Here is a 22,762-nt window from a genome sequence, read left to right on the forward strand (position 1 = left end):
AATATTATTAGTAATAATATTCAACAATTCGGAAATCTTGCCGAATAGTTTTCGGCCGGAATTATTCCGCGCTTTCTCTCAAAAACACAGTAGGATGGACCGAATCGGTTCGAAATAAGTTTCGAGAGATTTGAAACAAGAAACTAACAATAACCATCTTGAAACTTATTTTGATCCGATTCTTGGTCCATTCTATATAAATTCGAGGAATAATCGAACAATTCCGGCCGGACACCTTTCCGAATAGTCTCATAATACTTGCGCCCTGGTCAGACCAGTGACCTCCGGGTCCGAGATTCGGAGATGTCTGAGGTACCGCCGTTCGCGGCCGCCTACTACTCCTAGGATCTCGGATGCACGTGTCGCATGTGCCTGAAGAGAACGTCCTTGCGGCTGCTCTTGTATCCACAGAGGTTGCAGAAGAGCATAGGCGGCGTGCCGCACACGGTGGACAGGTGACGCTGCAGACTCGCCTTCCAGGAGTAGCCCTTGCCGCACTTGGGGCAGACGAAGAGGGGCTTGCCCGAGTGCTCCGCGAGGAGATCTTCGGACTTGGTGACCACGCCGTGCCCTACAAAAATTAGACGTGAGGATGTTAGAAAGACGATGAATGTCACTCGGGGAGGGAACGCTCCTCCGTTCTCCGACGAAGGACACGACGAAGCGCGCGAGGAGCACGACGCGCGATGCGAGATCTTCTCGTGTTCGAGGACGATCCTCTGCGCGCTTGCGCCGCGGCTTCGTGGAGAACAGCAGTAGCAGGTGCAGCGTGCCACGTGCGTCGCATGCCGGAACACGTGTCCGAGTTGAGCATAACAATGAAATATCTGAAACGAAAAATGCAACTTTCACTTCATCTCAGTGCTTCTCTCTTACTAGGCGAGACCAGGTCGGTGTGAACTCTGAAAGATATTTAAAAGCTGGAGGCTGAGAGTATCTTAAAACGCAAAATGTTTGTTAACAAATGTAATCGGCAAAAACTGTCGAGATTAATCGTTGCAATCAAGCTCTTAGTGAAAGATGTCTAATAACTAAGATATGTAGCGACGCATAATCCTGCATGGTTTTGTTATCGTGGATTACAGCGCGAATACTAAATATACATATAAAAAGATATAAACAAGACAAGAAATTAATATAAACAGTTGAACATGTCTGAAAAAAAAATTATTTTCACATCCACTAATTTTTTAAGGTTATAAGATATTCCGGGTCGATTTTTCACTGGAATCATTTGAACTAAGATTTAAGCAATATTGAGCATTAATCGATTAAGATTTCCTTTGACTAAAATAGTGGGCAAATCAATTAGCAAAGTTAATCAATCGTTATACATAAAATAATAGATAATTTTATCGATTAATAAAATTAATTGTTAGTGAAACATTAATTTAATTGATTATACACATTGATTAATTCATCAGTCGATTAAATATCATTCGTGATTATATATATAACGATTAAATTATTTTAATTGTTGATTTCTTGATTACTTTAATCAAAGAAGATTTTAATCGATTAGTGGCCAACGATGAATTTAATTTTAAATTCTGCTCAAAAACATCAAGCAACATATTGTTAGAACAGAGTTTATAAACTTAAATCTAAGTTTAAACTACTGTTGAAAAATCGATCCTCGTATTGGTAACATGGCAGATAAGACGGAAATAATAACCAGCACTATTATGTACAATAGTCAGCCGTATATAAAAAAACAGTGAAACAGTAAAAGAAATACACACAAAATCTCATAAAAATGTTAGTCGTGTAAATAACAGTTGCAAAATCTCGTATTGCAACTTGCACAAGAACTGCAACAGAAACTAGATTCATGGTTAATTATAACTTTCGAAATATACAACTATGACACACATGTAACTTACAATAATTATATTTTGCGTATACTCCACTGTGGGATGATAAACTTATGCAATTTATTATTCATAACGTAACAATACAACATGATGTATAATTTCTATTGGGAAGACAAACGGTAAATCTGAGTGATTATCGTTGATAGTGATTTAATATAAATAACGTAATAGCAGGAAAATTCACTTGATAATAAATTCTTGTGTTATTGCACTGCGGGATATTCTGGAAAATCACAAGGCGAAGTTGGGTACAAACATCTGATGTCATCAATTATATTATATAGTCCTACCTTAAAATATATTATATTTAAAAGAATTGTCTTAAATAGCCCACCTTAAACGACTTGTGATTTGTAACAAAATTTAAAATAGAATTTTACTTGTAATTTTACACGTAAAATCTGAAAAAGACATTTATACATGGAAAAAAAGGTTTGGTTAAATTAACCAAATCTGGTCGAATATAAACAATCCAGAAATTCCGATGGGAATAACCCGAATTCTGTTTAAGTTAACAAAATTTTTCGTTGACTTAAACAGAATTCGGGTTACTTCAATCGGAATTTCTGGATCGTTCATATTCGACCAGATATTTGGTTAATTCAACTAAACCTTTTTTTCCATGTAGATATGTGCGTGTGTGTTACATACATCCATACATACACTCCACATACACGCACGCGTTCACATACATACACACGCACATACATGTTTCCATGGATACAACCTAGGATTCTTCAGATACACTTTCACAAATAGAATCCCGTCTCGAATTATAGATCATCCAAAGCGAGCAATCGATCCTCTTGTTTGAAAAGTCGGGATTACCCGTAAAATTGAAGTTTTTAAAATACCCTATAAATATATAATATAATCTCGTGGACTCGTTTAACACCCATTGGAAACGTGTTTCCAACAATTTTGAGTTTCGTCGTAATTATAATCGCCATATTGTAATTTCCTGCACTACAATTGGCGTTTCTTATTAGCCGGCGCCTGGCACATATGCTCGCGCAAAATGTGGTATTTGAGTAGAGTGGTCAGCCTGGCCTTGTGGGAGCAATACGGGCAGGGGAAGAGCGGGTCCATGAGGCAGAAGTAGTTCATGTGCTTGCGCAGGCTGCGCCAGTCGCTGTATCGCTTCTCGCACTTTATGCACCGCAGACTGTCCTTGCAGAGCCTCCAAACGTCACGCGGCAGTTTGTCGCAGAACATTCGCTCCTGGGCTGAAACACGATCAGAATTTCATGTAAGCGAGATGTCGAATGCTCGCGCGACAGGTTAGATGATAGTAATGATCAATCGCTTGCTCCCACTGTTGAATCATTGACCAAGCCTGATGGGTCTTTTTTCAGTTCATCGACTTGACTCCTTTGCCCACCTGTGCTTTTCCTTCTCTCTGATCAACAAAAGATTCCCTACTAATTAGTGGCAAGTACGATTATTTATTATCACGAATGCGATCTCGAATCGAAAGTGTTTATAGGGTTTCCAGGAGGTTTGTGGAGGAGAATAGAAATGCGACGGGAAAACACAGTCAGACGGATGCAAAAATCAACTCGGTCACATGATGTTCTCGAGAGTGTGATACGTCTCATTCGCGCGTCTTTGTCAGCCTGTTGAGCGCCAATCAGAACGTATCTTTAGACCTGTGATCGTCCCCTACATCATATCGGAATCTTCGAATGTGGTCGCATTCTCGGAGAGGTAAATCCCTTCCGTCACATCTTCGTAAGTACCAGAAGAGTTCTCGTGGCACAGACGAGGAATTAAAGCGCGTGCTCCCCTCTGTCTCCGTGTACGTCTAACGAGATTGGAGATGCGAGAACTGAATCGTAAGCCAATTTATTCCGAAGAGCGCCAAGAGATCAAGGGTGCATTCCCTGAAGTATTTCGTTACGCTCCCGAAACGTTGCGCGCACACACCTGTCGTTTGGCGATCGAGACAGCTGCGGGCTCAATGAAACAGCACGCCATATTGCGTAAACCATATTACTTTATTATGTGTAAGTAACATTTTACAGAACAACAAAATGTTTTTTTTTGTAAGTTGTATTCCCTTTGTATCGCAAGATATACATATATTTGTAACATATATAACGTATCGATCGACACAAACAAACGTCCCGCGAGTTCAGATCCACATGCAAGTGCGACGATTGTCATTTTGTGTTCTCTTTCTCAGTTTCCCTTTTTTTTTCATCGCGATTATTACATTGCGGATGTTTATGCAACTAAATTAACTAGCATATGTAGAAAAATATCCGAAAAATGTATGGGAATGTATGCATATATGTTACGCGAATATTTCGCGAAACGCTAATAATTTCGTGTGACTTCAATTTGTTGAAATTCCTATATATTATATTATATATATATATATAATAAAATGTAATATATAATAATGTGATAATAACAATTATAATATATAATAATAATGATGATAATTAGTGCAGTTATTTGAAAAAATTAACGATGAAAATTCAAGAAAAAATTTTTTACTACGGATCAAGTGAATTTGTATGAAGTCATATGATAAAAATTAGTCAGTAAAAGTTGACGTATTACATAAAAAATCATAGATACACCGACTATCTCGTTTTTTTAGTGCTCCGTCCAAAATTTCCTTCTATCGTATTTATGTCTTCTAACCGCTCGACAATAATTGAAAGCAAGCGTGAATAAATTCCTTGAATGGCTGAAAGAAACGTTATTGGAAACGTCATTGACTTGCACGCATATTAATATAATTTTCAAATTTATTTTTACCGATTTTTAGCGACGCTGTTAACGTAAGATTAAAATTGTATAATAAACACAAAATATAATAAACACAAAATATAGTAAACACAAAATGAAAGATAATAGTCCAATATAATTAAAATGATTACTTCTATTAGCGTATACTAAAAAATATAACAAAAGATTTGTAAGGGAAAGGGGATCTCAGATATACAGTCGATATGACAGAAATAAGCCAATAAAAGCCGACGTTTTTTACATCTATTTATATTGATTACTTCTATCATATTAATTGTGTATAGGGAAACAAACCTTTTTTTCTGTATGAATTTAGATGAAGTTCGTGAAAACAAACGAGAGCACTCCTTCTTCTGAGCACTCACCAAGTAATCCCAATTTGACACGTCTAAAATCCACGTAGAGTTCGAAATTAAGTATGATAAGCTTTCGAATAACCAATCTCAATATTTCGAGAATTATATTTTACTCCTCCTCGGGTATTCTTATACGGAGAAAAAGGTTTGGTTAAATTAACGTGATGATGAACAAGCTAAACGTCTTTTGGTTGCAGGAAACAGAATTTCTGGTTTTTGTGAATTATAAATTCGATTTTAAGAACCAAAAATTCAGTTCCCTTCAGCCAAAAGGTGTCTTTGCTTCGTTCATCATCACGTCAAGTCAACTAAATTCTTTTCTTCGTGAACGTTCTCGGCGTAACTTTCCAGCGCGACGTATTCAGAGGGAGTTTTTGCTTACTGAGCCGTTGCAACACCGTAGCCGAGTCTTCAGTTTTGAACAGCTTGTATAAAGCTTTCAGATTCACCATCTCAATATTGATGTTTGCCAAGAGACTTATTCTCGTATCGATCTGCTCTCAAAACCAGTTCAGGGACGTTTCGCCGAAATATTTCACCACTGTAGTTATTTTCAGGAATGTGCGTTAGAATCTGCGTACATCTCGTTCTATATACGTTCTACATTGAGAAAAAATACTTGAAAATTTATTTGGGAGATAAAAATTTATTTTAAAGAAATAAATTTTATATTTCTCCCACAAATAAATTTTCAAGTATTTTTTTCAGTCACCGATCTTTTTTCAGGTTCATCTCCCATAGCAGCTTCAGGTGTTCAATATTTAACTTCATGTCGAAATAGCCATCTGTGACTATCGCTCTCGTTAATTCGTCAGTTTCGTCAGAGTCCATAAAAGTTTTTCTTCGTGGTTACTATGTCCCTGTTGTTTCTGAGAAAAACGATGTCTTAATATCCCCAGTGTGCTTCTTCGTTCTAGAACGTCTTTTCTCAACAGTTGTCCCTTTTAACAAACTCACTGAAGCCTCATCGTTTGCGGTAAGAACCATCTTCTCAAAGAAGCTCTCTTGCACGGAGTGCAAAAGTTTGGTCGAATTAACGTGAGAATGAACAAATCAAACGCATTTTGGCTAAATAAAATAAAATTTCTGATTTTTGTGAATAAAATTCGGCCCTAAGAACCAGAAACTCAGTTTCCTTCAATCAAAAGACGCTTGGTTCGTTTATCGTCACGTTAATTCAACACAATCTTTTATCTCCGTGTGCAAGTCCCCTTTTCTCTTTCTCTCTTTTGTGTCTTTCCAATGATTTCTCGTTCCAGCTTGGTAATTTTATTAGATAGTTCGTCCATTAAAATCCCACGAGCAACGAAGGAAATGGCACGTCCGTCCACGTAGGGCCCCGTGTGCATGGGTAAGACTGAATACTCCGGGATTTCATTCGATTCCGCGGGGGTATTGTTCACGACTGCTCCCCCAGTTACGCCGCTACGCCGCTACGCAGCCCCAGTTATGATGGCCCCCAACTTAGCTTAGGGAGATGATTGGCGTTCCCAGATGGGTCCGGTTTTTCGCAGTTACGCATCGAGCGCGGTAAGGTGGTCGTTTCTCTTCGAATGAAAGAATATCCTGTGACGATCTCCGCTGTTATTCGTCTTCGCTGTGGCTTTTGTGCGCATGCGAAAAATAGACCGGTGTGGTGTCCAGAGAGACGGGTCTACGGCAGCGGCTTAACTTCACCCTGTCAGACTTCGTCCGATGGGAAAGACTATCACCGCCACCAACCAGGCGGCCACTCATTCAGCCACCCCCGGAGACAGCTTGACAACCCCGTAGTCGAGTTTTCAGGCCCGACAGGGAAACTGAATGCTGGTGTTCACCTGGCCTTCTTGCTTATTCGCCACCTGAAGACGCGTCCAATGGGTAGCTCAACTCACGGGTGTGCAGGATGAATCACGTAATATGCTGCAAGTAAATATCTAAAAAATCAGTGAAGTTATCGCAAAACATTCAATGACGCTTTAATAGTGAGTGAAAATATACACCGTTTATCATACAATTTTTTAAATGGTGTCAGTTTCTTAGATCTCAAAACCATTGTTTAATTTTTTAAATAGTTTATTTTTTTTAAATAATCGTACAACAAAGGTTCATAAATGTAATTTCAAAATGTAATTTTGACGTAATTTTTATCTAAAAAATCTTTATACAAACAGTTCTATTAACAAAGTGTTCGAACAAATTTCCTTGTATTTATAAACCATTTTGCAATTTCGTATATTTCTTTTTATTTTAATCATGCTTATTGTACTTATTGGTCTTTCATACTATCAAGATATCGTCAAGATGTTTCGCGATATTTTCACCATATAGTCGCTGAGATATTTACCTGCAACAGATTACGTGATTCATTCTGTATAGGTTAATCCACTTCTCATGGAAAATCTCAGGTCAAACTGCTTGGATAATCTGGAAACAAAAATTCTAACACGAAAATGTCGAATACAATGCTTTTCAGATAGTAGGCCAATTGTACCGGCTAAAATTCGCGCACTCAGATACAACATATTAATAAAAATGCTTATATGCACACATATATTATCCTATTTACATATATACAAATTTACGACATACAAATTACGCACGTGTGCAATAGCAGTGATGTAATTTCGATCGGTATTCAAAGAAACCTCGTTTTCAAACAAGAAGAATAACTTAGTTTTGAGAGATTTTCGTGAGAGGCGAAACATCCTGTGTGTAGCACGGGAGGGTAAAATATTTTCGAACGTGTGTCAACTTCTATCGCGTACAAATAATAGTATCCTAATAATAATAGTATCCTGCCGATATCATCGATCGGTCGTATCTCTCACATAGCCAAATTGGTGATCGAAGAATGATGACACGATTTGTTATCCCTAATTGCTTATGCGCGAATAAATACAAGAGATGTTTTATCATATTCGCATATTTCCCTAATGATTTAATTTACTAAAGGCCGATACTAAAGCGTCAATTGTTTCATCTACGGATATTTGGATAGATTATTCTCACTCACATCCGTTGAAAATTTTCTAATATTATCTTATCGAGATTTATAGGATACGCTATAGGATTCGCAGTTACAATTTTTGGCACATACTGTACGTTAAAATGCTAAAACATTATAATCAATAAATGAAACTAAAGTCGCAAATTGAATATACTAATTACCGAAATACGCAACGTATTCATGCATACTTTATGTAGAGAATGTGTATCTAACGCAAAACAAGCAAAGAAATCGCATTCCTCAAAATGACTTCACACAAGATAAGGTTACAAGGTTTCCTTTTCTATACGAATCTATATGTTTCCTACTCGAATCTATATATGTATTTGCATAAACATCCGCAGTCTATCTAATTATAATACTCCAACAGGACGGCGCACCGATGAGAATAATTCTGCGCCCGCGCAAGGCTCCTCGATTTAATGCTAAATGAATATTAAGGATGATTAATATTCCCGAATAATAATTTTCACAGCCGAGACGCACAACGAATATTGGCCAATTGTTCCCGATTCGTCGCAGCGAGAAGTCTTAGGTAGATTCAGCAGTCTCGAATAAGTAAACACGCGGTTTTAAACTTCCGCGGTTTCAGTCGCGACACAGACATCGTGTGTGAACATTTAAATATCCCTTCCGTCTCACTCGCGAATCGCAACGCTAATATGTCACTGTAAAAGTTCTTAAGTGCACCATTGTGTATTATCTTAGCCTAACCCCTTCCATCAGTGAAGTAAATAGTAGTGTAAGATGTCTCTCGAGTGTCTCGGGCGCTCGGCCCATGGACCAGCACCTACCGGCACACCCGAGAAGGGACGTAAGAAGAAAAAAAAAACACATATATACTAGTTTTGTGCTGTTTCCTATATAGCGGTATAGTGGTCGGCGCGCCGAAGGTGGAGGGACTTTCTGCCCCTTTCCCTTCGCCGCTACGAACTCAGAGTCGCGCGGGATGCACTTCTCACACTTCGACAGGCACTCGAAGCGTGCACACACCGCGTGAAACGCGTAAAACAACGGGAAAAGCGGTCAAAAACGTAACATCAAACACGACACCTACGATATCCGTCGGACACACCGGCGGATATGGTCCTCGCTTTAACAACACTCTAAAAAATCGATAACAAAGCGTACTCGTCACTATGCTGCGGTACATTGTCGATGTGCGTTACAAACAACTATAAGACACTTTTCTTTTTCTTTTAAGAAGAGGGCACGTATTTAGACATTCTCTTTCCCGGTTACCGTCAATATCTTTCTCCTCGTCTCCCGTCTTTCCTCCTCACCATTCTTCTCTTTATGAAAGTTGTGACGCTTAGAGGAGATCGCGAGCAGTCCCAGCCTTTTTAAGTCTCTAACATATACTCTCTCTAATCATACCATTTCATATTAGTATACACAAAATCAACGAACTTTTCATTGAAATGCTATACTTACAACTGCCAGATAAACATCAATGTGATAATTTCCCGCTCACCAATGTACGGCCAGTGACACAAAAATAAATCTCGTTTTCAAACAAGAAGAATAATTTAGAGATAAATTAACCCTTTCAGGTGCATAATTCATGGAACATTCTAGTAACTTTTTTTTAATGAAATATTGTCAAAAACACTCTAAATAGCACATTTATAAGATTTTAACTGCCCGATCCTAATTGGTCCTGCCTAATTGGACCTGCCTGGTCCTTATTGGTACCATTGATACTTAAAGGGTTAATAATATAATTTAGAATAATTTAAAGATAAATTAATAATATAATTTAGAATAATTTGAGAGATTTTCGTGAGAGGCAAAACATCCTGTGTGTAATACGGGAGGGTAAAATATTTTCGAATGTGTATCAACTTCTATCCCATACAAATAATAATATTCTGACATAGAAACGTGTACGCTGTTTTTCCTAGAATATATATATATACAAAGTCTTTTTCAAAATTAAGCACAATAAAACCAACCAAAATTCACTCCTAGTGCTGTTTTAGCACTTCGTACATGTCAGCATCTCATTAAAACTGTGTTCATAAGTTTGAAAAAGACTATGCATTCCAGGAAAAATAATGTACACGCTCTTATGCCACTGACTGTAAATGCAACATGACATGTACTGTACATAAGTTATTGTTGAGCGGGAGATTGTAACGTTAATGTAATGTAATGTTACCGTTACTGAGTGTTTGAGAAGATATAATGACACAGAAAAAGAAATTATTATTTTCTTATTGTTTAAACGAAATTAGTTGTTTCATATTACTTATTTTAGCATAAATTACTACAAACAATATCCTATAATCACAGAAATTCATTAAACAATAATTAAGCGTTTTTTCCTTTAAATTGTTGATTTTTCAACATAAAACGCAAATTAATTTTTTAACCTGTCATGATGGAGCAATTTGGCCAACAACGTTGTTTTTTGTGAGCAAAAATCTGTAAAAAACAACTAGTTTAATTAGAGTTACTTGACAAAAAAGGTTTTTTATGGTTATTGGTGAAACACTCCTTTTCCAATTGAATGAAAAACATTTTCACTGATTCACTTTAAGAGAGTGATTTGCAAAACAGATTGTACCCAGATTTAGTTCAGTTCGCGAATAATCACGCTACGTATAAATTCCAAAGACGCGATCTATTTTGAGTCTCGTGTGAATATGTGATTCCAATTATTTTCCGACTGGCTCAACGGGAAATGAAAGTTTTCCATGTTCAAATTAAAATCCGTTAAGTTGCATTTCCAGTTATTACTGGTCAAATTATTACTGGAAATCGAGTTTCGAAGGAGAAATACTTCTATGAATACTTCGATCCGTGCCTTCATCTTAAGGATTCATTGAGTATTCGTCCGGTGAACATGCATCATCACGTTACGGATGTAATAATTAAAAAATTTTTTAATTAACAATGTTAATTAACGTCAATTGACGTAAAAATTTTCTTGACAAATCAATGTTTCCTTCTTAGGATCTTGCATGTTCACCGTTTATTCTCTGTAATAACAAAAGAGAAAAACACATAATCATCGTTCTCCTAAGGCTAGAACCACAAACGAGTCATGGTTTCTTTTCCTTTTGAATCTATTTCTGAACTTTTATGCCTGCTAAGAACAGTATCCTTGAGAGCTCGAGAGCGAATTCGATTTCGGCTCTCCTTAATAGCTAACACACTCGAATTCCGTCCAGATGCGATGCCTCCAGACAAATTCATCCTATCGATAGAACACAGGACGCTTTTGTAACAGAACTTTCTTCATGAGGAACCTCTTCGTACTCTAGAACTGTCCAGAGAACTCACTGTTTTCCGAAAAAAACAGCATTCAATTCCTAATCGGTCTTAAGGCTTATCTTGTCAATAAAATTCTTTCTTTTATCCAAAGGAACTATTGCTTTATTCTGAAGTAGAACCTTATTCTGAAATAGAACTGTCTTCTCCCGATCTCTCTTTCTCTCACTGAGCGCCTAATCGATTTTCCGAACGATGATTGATTCACGCCTTTGTAAGATTTTACGATTCCTCTCGGGAGAGGAAGAGAGAGAATCTCGCGTGTGTTCGAAACTTCTCACGATTCTTCACGCCTGTACCAAACATCTTTTGCGAGAAACTCTCTCTTCTCAAAGAGGATCCTTGATGGCAGGAACTAATGAAGCTCATTCTATTGTTGGATGTTGATTATCATGACAGCCGTCGTTTTACGTTTGTCTCTTCTTTTCAATCAGCTTAGAACTTAGCTGAGATCTGCGAGCATACTCGACCGGTCAGAGAACGCGGTGAAGGTCTCTATCTCAGGGAACAAGCACAAGTCTTGTTGGGGAATGAGACGACTCAAGTCAAACGATTAAAAGAGGTGAGCTACAATTAGCTTGTGACTTGAAGTAAAATTGCTGAGCGCACAAAGGTGCGACTGCGAAGTCAACTTCCTTGTCAAACAACGTTACTGATAAATAAGTGACAATTACATATGTCCACACACCGAGAAAAATGTTGTTGAATGAAAAGAGGAAATAGTTTTATTCCATTAAACGTCGACATCACGGGCCACTAGAAACATAAGCATTTATTCCAATTGTATATGTACAATATTTTCCTCTAGACATATATAATCACATATGATTATATATTTGCTATATAGAGACAACGTTTATTATTATTTATTCCCGGGGTTATAACAGATAGTCAGAAATTTTATATCAAATTTTGAGGGTCTTCCTTTTCATCGGCGGCCCGATGCTTCAGCATCATGAATTTCTATATAAATCCAACCCTGGTGCTTCTTAGCACTTCGTATATGTCAGCGTCTCATATTTCCACAAAGCCGGGCGGAAAAGAATATACCGCGTTCTCCGATAGTCGCATTTGCTCGTAGAGCTCACGGCCAGATTCCAAAAGTCGGCAAAGATCATCTTCTTGCGTGCGTGCTACTTATCACACTGCGAGAAAAAGAAACATCTTCGCCGTCGCAGCAAAACTTTCACCGCATACTCGTGACTGATCTTAGATGGGCGAGGGGACCATCGAATCCGACGCAGCAGAGCTGTAGGCAGAGTCGACGCTTCTTGGTGGGTCAAACTCCTTCTGGGGGATCGTCACCTCCTGATGGCTCTTCATTTCATGGTGGCTCTTCACCATCAGACCGCCGTAGTTGAATTTGTGGGAGTTCTTCAGGTGCCTGGTCAAGCTGCAACGTTGGGTGAAGACGTCGTTGCAAAAAACGCAGTAGAACTGCGGCGACACGCCGCACTCGTATCTGGTGTGGCGCGCCAAGTTGCCCTGCGTCTTGTACGATCTGGAGCAGCGTTCGCACTTCCACTTGCCGCTGGTGTTGCGCACCTTGCCACAGACGGTCTTGCGATGACGATTCAGGGTGGAGAGGTGGGATAGACCGCTACCGCACTTGGAGCACATGTAGGGCTTGTTGGGGTGTCGCTTCCAGGGCATCAAGGATTGCGTCACAGACACCGATTCGGACACCGCCGGCCATAGCGGTATCTTGAAGTGCGCTGGAGGTGGCGGTGGTGGTGATGGCAGTGGTGGGAGTGGGGGTGGAGGTGGAGGTGTGGGTGGCGGCGGTGGCGGCGGTGGCGATGATGCCGGTGATGGCGGCGGCGGCGGCGACGACGACGGTGATGTTGGTGGCGGCTTTAGAAACACCCAGAATTTGAAGTTATCTGAAAAAAAATGAAAACGACGGTATTAAGGAAGATAGTGGTGGGATCGGGTTCAAGGACGAAAAAACAAATGGTAGGAAGAAAAAGAAAAAAGCTCTTTATTTCTGCTTCGGGGAGGTATACCCGAGAACAAATAGGCAAGAGAGATGAATAAGACATAAAGAGAGAGGCTAAAGAAATCGTGGATTTGAAAGGTCCTGCGGTATCTCGATAAACGATTGTTATATTATTGTAGTAAATAAATATGTTTGAATACGTTAAAATTCACGGCGTTTGAATATACGAAGTTGAACGATTTCCAAAAATCTTGTCGGTAGTGGAGAAAAGGGGACAGAAAAATAGAAAGAATTAACGATATATGTATAATATATATATATATATATATATATATATATATATATATATATATATATATATATATGTGTGTGTGTGTGTCAGGATGCAAGAAAGAAAGAAAGAGGAATCGCACGTAAACGAATTTCGAAAGCAGGAACGAATGCAGGAGAGAATAGAATATTAAAGATCAACTAAAGAAGTTTCTGAGAAATAAAGGTAACAGATTAAACGCATCGACCTTTCAACCCTTATTCATTGATGAGATCGCGGAGGGTGAGATAAATGTGTTCAACCCGCGAAGAAGGGAGTGACATTCGGGCAGGGCAGTGTTGTTTCAATAAAAATGGTTGATACATACGTACACGTAGTAGTGCTACGGAGGACGTACAGTTCACGGCATCGGACGGCGCCGAGATAGAAGATTGGGAATCAGTACATGCCGCGGTAAGAATAAGGACTTTAAATGCTTAAAAAAATATTGCTCGAGATTTCTCCATGACGAAACTATTTACAGACTCGAGTAATCGTCGGAGGACAAACAGTTACAAAACGATAATATGGCCATTGCAAAAAAATCATTCTTCAGTGTGGAACACGGCGGTAGCGCCCCGTCTCAAAAGGGGCGCGTCGATAACGCAAGTCGACGGAGATTGTCGGACATTGTGGATGCAACGAACAACCACGGGGTCTCGTTGTGACAGATTATGCAGAGCTTTATTGTTAAGTCTTTACTGCTACTATAGACAATACGTGGCATGTGTTCTATTCTACTGGTGTATCGGTATACTCCGTATACTCGGTCTGTATACTCGGATATAGGCACGAAGTGTTAAACTGCGCCTACAACTTTATTAACATCTACGGCCCGGTCTGTAGGAGCCGGGACCGCGCGGACATGTACGATAATGCTATTACAACAATGGGGAGAAATAGTTCATCTTCGGGTGATAATCTTCAGGCGATGTGCGTCGGGTCGCTGCGTGGTTCGTGGATTCGTTGCGGTTAAAGAGGGCTCTACTTAATCTTCTAGAGGCAGTTGCATCTTCGATGATAACCTACAGAACGATCTTCATAGACAACGATCTTGAAGACGCGAACTTATAGTCATCTACGTGTGTCCGGCGAATTACTCTTCATCAAGCAGCACTGTCACGAGGCTCTTGCTCTCGAAGCCTTGATCCTTGCACCCGGCAGAAAGAAAGAGAGAGAAACGTGAGAGAGAACGGCGCGCTGCGTCGTTGTGTGTTGTCACGGGCCCGTCTTCGGCACGATGTCCGTCGTCGCGTTCGTGTCGCGGCTCTTCAGTTGATGATCTTCCGAACACACTGCTTCTTCGGCGGCTGAAAAAAGTTGTGGCTCTGCATCAGGTGGCGGCGCAGACTGACGTTCTGCGTGAAGCTGCGCCCGCAGAGGTCGCAGCAGAAGTTCCTGCGACCGCCGCACTCGTATTTCAGGTGCTTCGACAGGCTGGGTTTCACCTTGTAACCCCGGCCGCACTGCGGGCACTTGAGAGTAAGATCCTCGTCCTTCAAGTAGTTCGCGTGTCGCGACTTCCGAGGCGGACCCGAGTGACCGGTCGACCAAACCACATCTGGAAGAATACGAAAAGGACAGTCGTGTTAGTCGTGTTAGCTTATTCCGTGCGATCGTCGAGCGAGATCGTCAGACGCGAGTCTGAACGATCGAGACCTCATCATCCGTCAGCCTGACCACGTTTCGGAATCAGAAGGTCGAGGTATTGAGAGAGGCATGCAGGCAAGTTAGAGGCTTGAGACGGGATCATCGTAGACATGGGATTTGCAGGCAGAGGGGGATTTCGTTAAAATTCACGGGGATTTCACGTTCGCTCTGATGGATCGAATAAATTTGGTGACGTACTTGAAGAGCACTCGATCTGCCTTCAATCGTCGATGTCCGCCGGAACGAGAAGGAATGAAATAGGTTGCTGGGACGGGGTCGTTCGCGCTTTCTTCGTGCTTTCGTGGGAATCACGATCAGGACCCGAGGTGAATATAACGGTAAGCGGTCTACAAGATAAAGCTATTTTCCATCGGGTTGACGATCTTATGGACCGTCGAGAGGTGCCGCTGTAGGCTCGTTTTCTGGGTGAAACTGTAGCTGCAATGGCGGCACAAGAACTCCCGTTTACCGCCGCACTCCCACTTTTTGTGTCTGCGCAGATTGCAGAGCATCGTGTAGCTGCGCCCGCATTCCTGGCAGATGAAACGGGACCTCGTGAAACCTATCGAAAAGAGAACGTTACTCTGAGTGATGCGTTTGTGCGCGCGTCAGCACATCGAAACGATTTTCAGAGTGTGAATCTTATAACGTTCTTTTAGCGTTTTGATGTAAATAGTAGACAGAAAGAGGTAGAGAGAGAAAGAAAGAGAGTCAATGATGGCGTTAAGGGTAGCGATGGTGGTGTTAAGGGGAGAACTCCATGTAAATGAGCCGAAAATTAGGCAGTCTCTAGGGATTAAAAACAAAAAAACGATCAATCTTTTTGAAACTTTTAACTTTTATATTTAAATGCACACTTAAAGAATTAGAAAATATTTGGTTTGAGCAATAGTAATGAATATTTTGATGGTTAATGGAGGTCGATGTCGGAGGCCTCGTTTTTGACGAGGTGAACTTGCGTACACTCTAGCGGTCTCAATTTTAATTTTGCAACAAAAATCCTAAAAGATTAGTTTTTTTTTTAAATAAAAACCACGTGAAATGAACCTAAACTTGTTTAAAAAGGGGAAATTTAGTGAAAATAAACGCCTTCAAAAGAAAAGGTTCTAATTTTATGGAAAATTTTCATCTCAATTGTTTAAAAAATGTTGTTTAAATAAATAAATATTAATAACATTTAGGTTCATTCTATTGCAAAAGTAATAATGTACATGCACGCATAAGCGCAATGCAATTGGTTGAATAGTTTTTGAGCTATGATGTACGCAAGTTGCGAAAAAGTAGTTCTGAGAAAAACACGTTTAAAGTTAACGAAGCAAATAAATAATATAAATAAATAGTTTTTGGAAACTCACGGCTCTTTTCGATTATTCTGCAATTCCAACTCCATACAACAGACCCTCCGTTTCCTCGAAAAATTGGTTTTCTGCAATTTTTTTTTGTTTATGAACTATTCGAGCCTCTTTTTTGCTGCTACGAGCTTGGCGCTCCTGTCTGCCCAATCGTTTGCTGTCCAATAAATCCAATAAATCGACGTAAATTTTGCATTGCTGGCAAATTTTAAGTTCTAAAACATCCACCATTTTTAGCACTGCAGAACAGCCCTCGTTAAATATGCTAGCACCAATATAAACAGCTATTTCTATTATTTTAGTGCCAGCATGTAAGTGTTTTGGAGCTAGTTGCCAGATCATTGCATTCAGACTTTCATTAGCATTCTGTGTATACTCTCCCGAGCATCTCTCGGCCACTGAGAGAGAGAAACGTTAAAGTCTATTATGCAAAAGGGATTAAGTCGAGAAACGGAAGGGGTCCGGTCAAAACGCGCCGGCGACTCTTATATTTGCGCGCGGCGCAGATATAAATGTCCGCAGTGCCATTAATACTTCCTGCCTAATTCCTGAACAGCCGTATCTGTCTCTAATTACGCGTTTCTCATGACTGTTGATTAATGTAGCAAGCGAAAATGTGTCCACAGCCACAATGTAAAATTTTGACAACTTGACGTTTCGTATACACGCCCATAAAAAGGGGTTATCTGCTTCTATGTAATCAACAAGGAAGAATAACACAGACGTGTAGTACACGAAATGTTAAGTTGTCAAAACGTCACATTGACTGCGGACTTAACACGGAAATGGGTTCTAAAACTTTAGGATTATATTCTCTATATAACAACGACTTGATTTAAGTAAAAAAAAATCAATTTTTCCGACCAATTACATGGAGTTCTCCCCTTAACAACGAGACCGTAGTGTCCTTGTGGAATGTCTGTTAAGCGTCGTTACGGAAGCAAAGTTGAATTTAAGGAAAAAAACCAATAATAAAATGAACGGTTAACATCAATGTAGTAACAATTACAGTTGCTGGACTCACGTCGCAGCGTTTCAACGCTCTCATTGAACTTACTCGATGTCGTTGCGTGAGTTGCAGTAAGGATACTTTATCGACGACGAATGCTCCGGGCGTCTCGCCGATCATATTCTCCTGTTTCTCCCGTACGAAATAACGGCGTGAATTCGCGTGCAAATTCGCGGGCAACAATGCAAGCAACGTCTCTTCGCTCAGCAAGCATCTGCCGTCGACAAAGTCCCTGGAGGAGAACTCGCGTCTCCCGCGACGACTCCGATTCTAACACTCAAATATTTGCGATGTAAAACAGAAAGAGAGAGAGAGCGAGAGAGCGAGAGATGTTGCGGAACGTCTTATGTATTGTACAGTGATAACTTGTCAAATCAAATGCGATTATAGTCTTAGTAGTACATATCTTCACACAAGATGCATCTTCGTCGCGCGATTGAAAGATTTCAATGTCTCATTTATTATGGATTTTGTCAATTACGCGTTATATAGCTACAAGAATCGACAATAGTATCGCGTTCTTCACGTCGTTTCCACGCGACTAAAGTCCCATCAGTCGGTGCATCTTCGACTAGACGACGTCGCTGTGGATTTTGGAACAGTATCTGTGGTATTTGTCGCCCCCTCCCCTTTCCTCCTCCTCCTCCTCCTCCTCCATTCTTCTTCGATGATCGACGAATTCTGCGACGAATCGTTCTCGACATCGTCTTCCGGCAAAGCTCTCTCGTTTATCGCTCTCACTGGTAGACGACTCGATCGTACATCTTCCTGAAACGCTTCTTCACCGGCAGAAAGATGTTATGATGGTGTCTCAGGTGCCTGCGCAGACTGACGTTCTGCGTGTACTTGTTCGGGCAGAGGTGGCAGGTGAATCTTCGTTCGCCGTCGCACTCGAAGCGCACGTGTCTTGCCAAATTGTGCTTCAGCGAGTACTTCCTGCCGCAGGCGGAACACTGGAGGCTTTGCTCTTCCGTGTCGCCGGAGTGTTTGGCGTCCCCTATCTGGGGGGCGATCTTCGGGGGCGCGGCGCGCAGTTTTCGGCCGTAGGTATTTCCCGGCGATTGGAGGCTCTCGTAAAAATCTGAAAAAGACAAACGTTCGTGCACTGATTAGTAGACGGCGAGAACGAAACGAGAATCGCACACACCGATCTTCCTCATGATTACGCGTGGAAACTTACGGAGTCCGTTGGGCGACACCTCGGAACGATCTACATGTGACGAGTCGTTACCTTGAAATTACTTGGAGTGAAATTCATCGTCGCTTTGAATATAAATATTATCACTCGAAATCGCAAAAGTGAATGTTTCACTCAAGCTTGGAGTGGATTCTGATTGTATGCGGGCGAATGTTCGAGTCAATTTAGAGTGAGTGTGTTCCTGCGACAGTGATGAACATTCGAACGCACACCCAGTCAGAACCATAACGTTGATTCAAGGTCGATTCGACGTCGAAATGATCGATGAGCCGTTGAGTCAATGTTGATTCAACCCTCATCGACGTCGAATTAACTTTGAATCAACATGTGGTTCTGACTGGGATAGATGCTACAACATTCACTAGATACTCACTAAAAATTCCTAAACAGCCGTATCCTTCTCTAAGAACACAAATTGTCGTAACCGTAACCATAATACGTAAACTTAAGCTGAAGAACTAATCAGAATATTACTATAGATTTATGCATTCCAAAAGACTATAAAAGTGACATCAAGTTTTATCTTACGCAGAAATAACTAGATTTTAACCAAATGAAATCTAAGTATTTCTGCGTAAGATAAAACTTGGTGTCACTTTTATAGTCTTTTGGAATGCATAAATCTATAACAATATTCTGATTGGTTCTTCAGCTTAAGTTTATATATTATGATTACGGTTACGGCAATTTGTGTGCGAAGGCCCTAACTACGCGTTTCTCATGACTGTTGATTAATTTAGCAAGCGGGAATATATCCATAGCCACAATGTGACATTTTGACAACTTGACGTTTCGTATACACGTCCATAAAAAGGGGTTATCTGCTTCTATGTAATCAACAGAGGAAGAATAACATAGACGTGTAGTACACGAAATGTTAAGTTGTCAAAACGTCACATCGACTGAGGACACATTCTCGCTTGCTGGATTAATTAACAATCATGAGAAACGCGTAGTTAAAAACGGATGATTGTTTAGGAATTTTTTGTGAGTATCTAGTGAATGGTGTAGCATTTATACGTTCGAGTGTACATAGGATATACTCCTCAATTTCGAATGAAAAGATTGACTCCACAATTTAGAATAAAGAAATCACTCTGCATGAATAAAACATCTGTCAAATTCGAGTGACTCAATGGTCACTCTACTTTGTGAGTCAAATATCATTCCAAGAAATTTACACGGAAAAAAAGGTTTGGTTGAATTAACCAAATATCTAGTTGAATATGAACGATCCAGAAATTCCGATGGGAGTAACCCGAATTCTGTTTAAGTTAACAAGATTTTTGGTTGACTTAAACATAATTCAAGTTACTTCAATCGGAATTTCTGGATTCATATTCGACCAGATATTTAGTTAATTCAACTAAACCTTTTTTTCCGTGTAGAAAAAGTAGATCCTGACTCTATATGAGCGAATGTTTCAGTCGATTAGAGCGAATATGTGACATTCTTGTGACAGTGGAAATGTACTTCAGATTTACTCTTCAATTTCGAATGGAAAGATTCCTTGGATAATTCAGAGTGCAGAACTCTATATAAGTGAAACAATTTTACTCGAATTCGAGTGAAATTTCATCTCAAGAGAGTAGAGTGGACTCTGATATAGACGAAAGTTTCAATCGATTAGAGTGAAAATGTTCCTGTAATTATGGAGTAATTTAGACTCACTTTTCAATTTTGAATGAAAAGATTCACTCGTCGATTCAAAATAGATAATTCACTCTATATGAGTGAAAATGAGTGGAATGATCACTTAGTCACTCATATACGAGTAATTAGGTGGTCACTCCACTTTTCAAGTAAAATTTCACTCCAAAAAATCTAAACAGTAATCAATCCTTGTGAACGAACACATTCCGCTTCGAAAGAAAATGTCTGGTGTTACTTACGTGCAACCAGTCATACTTACGCGTTTGTTAAACTCAACACAAGCATGCGGCGCATTCCAAACTTCAGCCTATATTAATTATCTCGAAACAATCAACAGCAACAAGAACACTGTATTCTTGAAATAATCCGTGTTTTATTTTTTCGTAACAAGAGAGAGAAAGAGAGAGAGAGAGAAAGAGAGAGAAAGGGAAGGAGAGAGAGAAAGAAGACATTGCAATTTCATGTAAAGAACCAGCGCAAGTCTTGAGTGTTGCTCTTGTTTCGTAAAAATTACCGTCGTTTTATTCAAGAATACAATGATATTATTAAAATGAACTTAGAGAGAGAGAAAGAAAGATATCCCGCTGTACGCGTCACTTTCTCTCTATGTTCTCTTAAAAAATATTCTAAAAAAAGTGTTAAAAAGGGGAATTTTAGAAGGAAGTTCTGGGATGAAGTCTGGAATATTATCGCGCTTGATAATAATGAGAAGCACTTTCAAGGTTTCGGTGCAATAAGAGAGATGATAATGGAGAAATTTTTATATATATATATATATAGTTTTTTTTTCACAATCCTTAAGTCTAAATACAACTTTCATTTCGGCTAAATCCATCTCGTCTCTTCAGAAATCCGTCTTCTACATAGGTACAACTAAACTCGAAAGAAAGGTTGTGAAAAAAGCATAACATGCTGCCCCTGCTGTCATTCATCACGAAAACAAGCAAAGTTTATTAAACGTGGCGTCGTCGTGGACGATAGCAACTTTATCGATAAATCAATCGAAGGGAAGGGAGGAGGGTGTAGAGTTCATAAGTAAATTTACTGAATGGCACTTGATTATGCAATTCGCTTATAGTCATAGTTACGATGACTACTGTAATTCTCTTTATTCGCGGAGAAACAAAAATGGAATGGCGGTTTGCTTCTCGTATCAAAGGCGACCTGTCACCTTTATTGCCCCTTTATTGCTAAAAAAACCGCTGAATCTCGACGGTTAATCGTTGGTCGACACGTAGGATCTTCTCCAAGCCTTTCGCGGCGGCACGAATACGTTGTGAGCGTTCAGCATGTGCTGTCGCAACTTGCCGTTCTGGGTGTATCTAGCGGTGCACAGGGAGCACGCGAAGTGCTTCTGGCCGCCGCATTCGAATCTCAAATGCTTCACCAGGTTGTGCCTCATCTGATACAATCTGCCGCACTGGTGACAGCTGAAGGTCCGATTGCTCTTGACATTGCGCCTAAGTCCGCGTGGAGCGACCGATAGCAGCTCTGCAAAAAAGGAATGATTTGTTAGTATCGACCACGATGCAACCGTGGGGTTTCTCGGAGCAACGTCGATTACGTACGGGACTATTTTCCTGTACGAATCCGCCGGCGAGAGAGTGTCCTTCGGGAGGAAGTGACAGGAAGGCTGACAGAAAACGATCGTCTACCAAAATTTTATTGTGGACTAGATGTACATTGCGTTTCTCCTCAAAAGAGAACTGTCGCGGGACAGTTTACCGAACGTTTTATTATAACATTTTCCGTGCTCGCGGAAGTTCCTTAACTTAGCGCGTCACTTAACTCTAGGAAGTTTAGGTGATTACATAAAGCTTGACGACTTCATACTTTCGAGTTACTTTGATAACGCTAAACTAGAGCTAGAGCATATTTATCAGCTTTATAAATTCATAAATATTCGCTTGCAACATGAAAAGCAGGAACATATTTTATCCATGATCTCTCAGTGTAAAAAAACTCACCTTTCTTTCATAGATAAAACCTACAATATACTTTTCATAAAAAAAACGTAATTATCACAAAATTTATTGACTGGAACGATATGAACGTATATATCTAAATTCGAGTTTGGTAACATTTAAAGCTTGAGGGATCAACGCGTTTGACAGATCAGTCTAATATACTAAATGTTAAAAAAGGCTTTAAGACAAATAAGACAACTCATAAGACAAATAGTATTCAGTAAATTGAGTAAAAAATACTTAATGAACATAAGTCGAAAAATCAATCTATATTTTTTACTCAGTTCAGTGAGTAGTGTCCATCCTACATGTCTTGAGTCCTTTTTCTTACACCCTGTATAATTTCAACAAAAGGATTTACGATTATACCTAAGCACATGCTGCAAAAGTCAATGCAATAATATGTTATCGACTTTGTACACATCTCAA

At 39.8% G+C, this 22,762-nt stretch overlaps 2 protein-coding genes across 2 annotated transcripts in view; both read right to left on the reverse strand.

Moving 5' to 3' along the window:
* Nucleotides 1-341: 341 nt before the first annotated feature.
* On the reverse strand, nt 342-5,977 carry LOC116840379 (oocyte zinc finger protein XlCOF20-like). The gene is made up of 5 exons (XM_032806998.1): nt 5,948-5,977; nt 5,373-5,484; nt 2,845-3,100; nt 877-902; nt 342-571 (listed from the first exon to the last, which is right to left on the reverse strand). Exons 1-5 carry the CDS (start codon nt 5,975-5,977, stop codon nt 342-344), a joined length of 654 nt encoding a protein of 217 aa, XP_032662889.1.
* The window catches only part of LOC116840265 (longitudinals lacking protein-like), a 221,994-nt gene continuing 203,082 nt past the window's right edge, over nt 3,851-22,762 (reverse strand). The window contains exon 7 of the mRNA XM_032806771.1: nt 3,851-13,138. Within this exon, the coding sequence (XP_032662662.1) occupies nt 12,465-13,138 (674 nt within the window). The 3' untranslated portion in view covers nt 3,851-12,464. The remainder of the gene's footprint in view (nt 13,139-22,762) is intronic.

Source organism: Odontomachus brunneus, unplaced genomic scaffold (assembly GCF_010583005.1).
Source record: "Odontomachus brunneus isolate Ranch 3 - 2012 unplaced genomic scaffold, Obru_v1 Obru_scaffold_009, whole genome shotgun sequence".
In the NCBI taxonomy this organism is placed as follows: Eukaryota; Metazoa; Arthropoda; class Insecta; order Hymenoptera; family Formicidae; genus Odontomachus; species Odontomachus brunneus.

Bases quoted from the DNA above. Each gene is read 5' to 3' on its own strand.
- LOC116840379 (XM_032806998.1), bottom strand. From the start codon at position 5,977: ATGGTTCTTACCGCAAACGATGAGGCTTCA. The intron at 3,101-5,372 runs GTAAGCAAAAAC...ATCGTGTTTCAG, and splicing joins TACGGTGTTGCAACGGCTCA to CCCAGGAGCGAATGTTCTGC. The intron at 572-876 runs GTAAGAGAGAAG...TAATTTTTGTAG, and splicing joins CACCGACCTGGTCTCGCCTA to GGCACGGCGTGGTCACCAAG.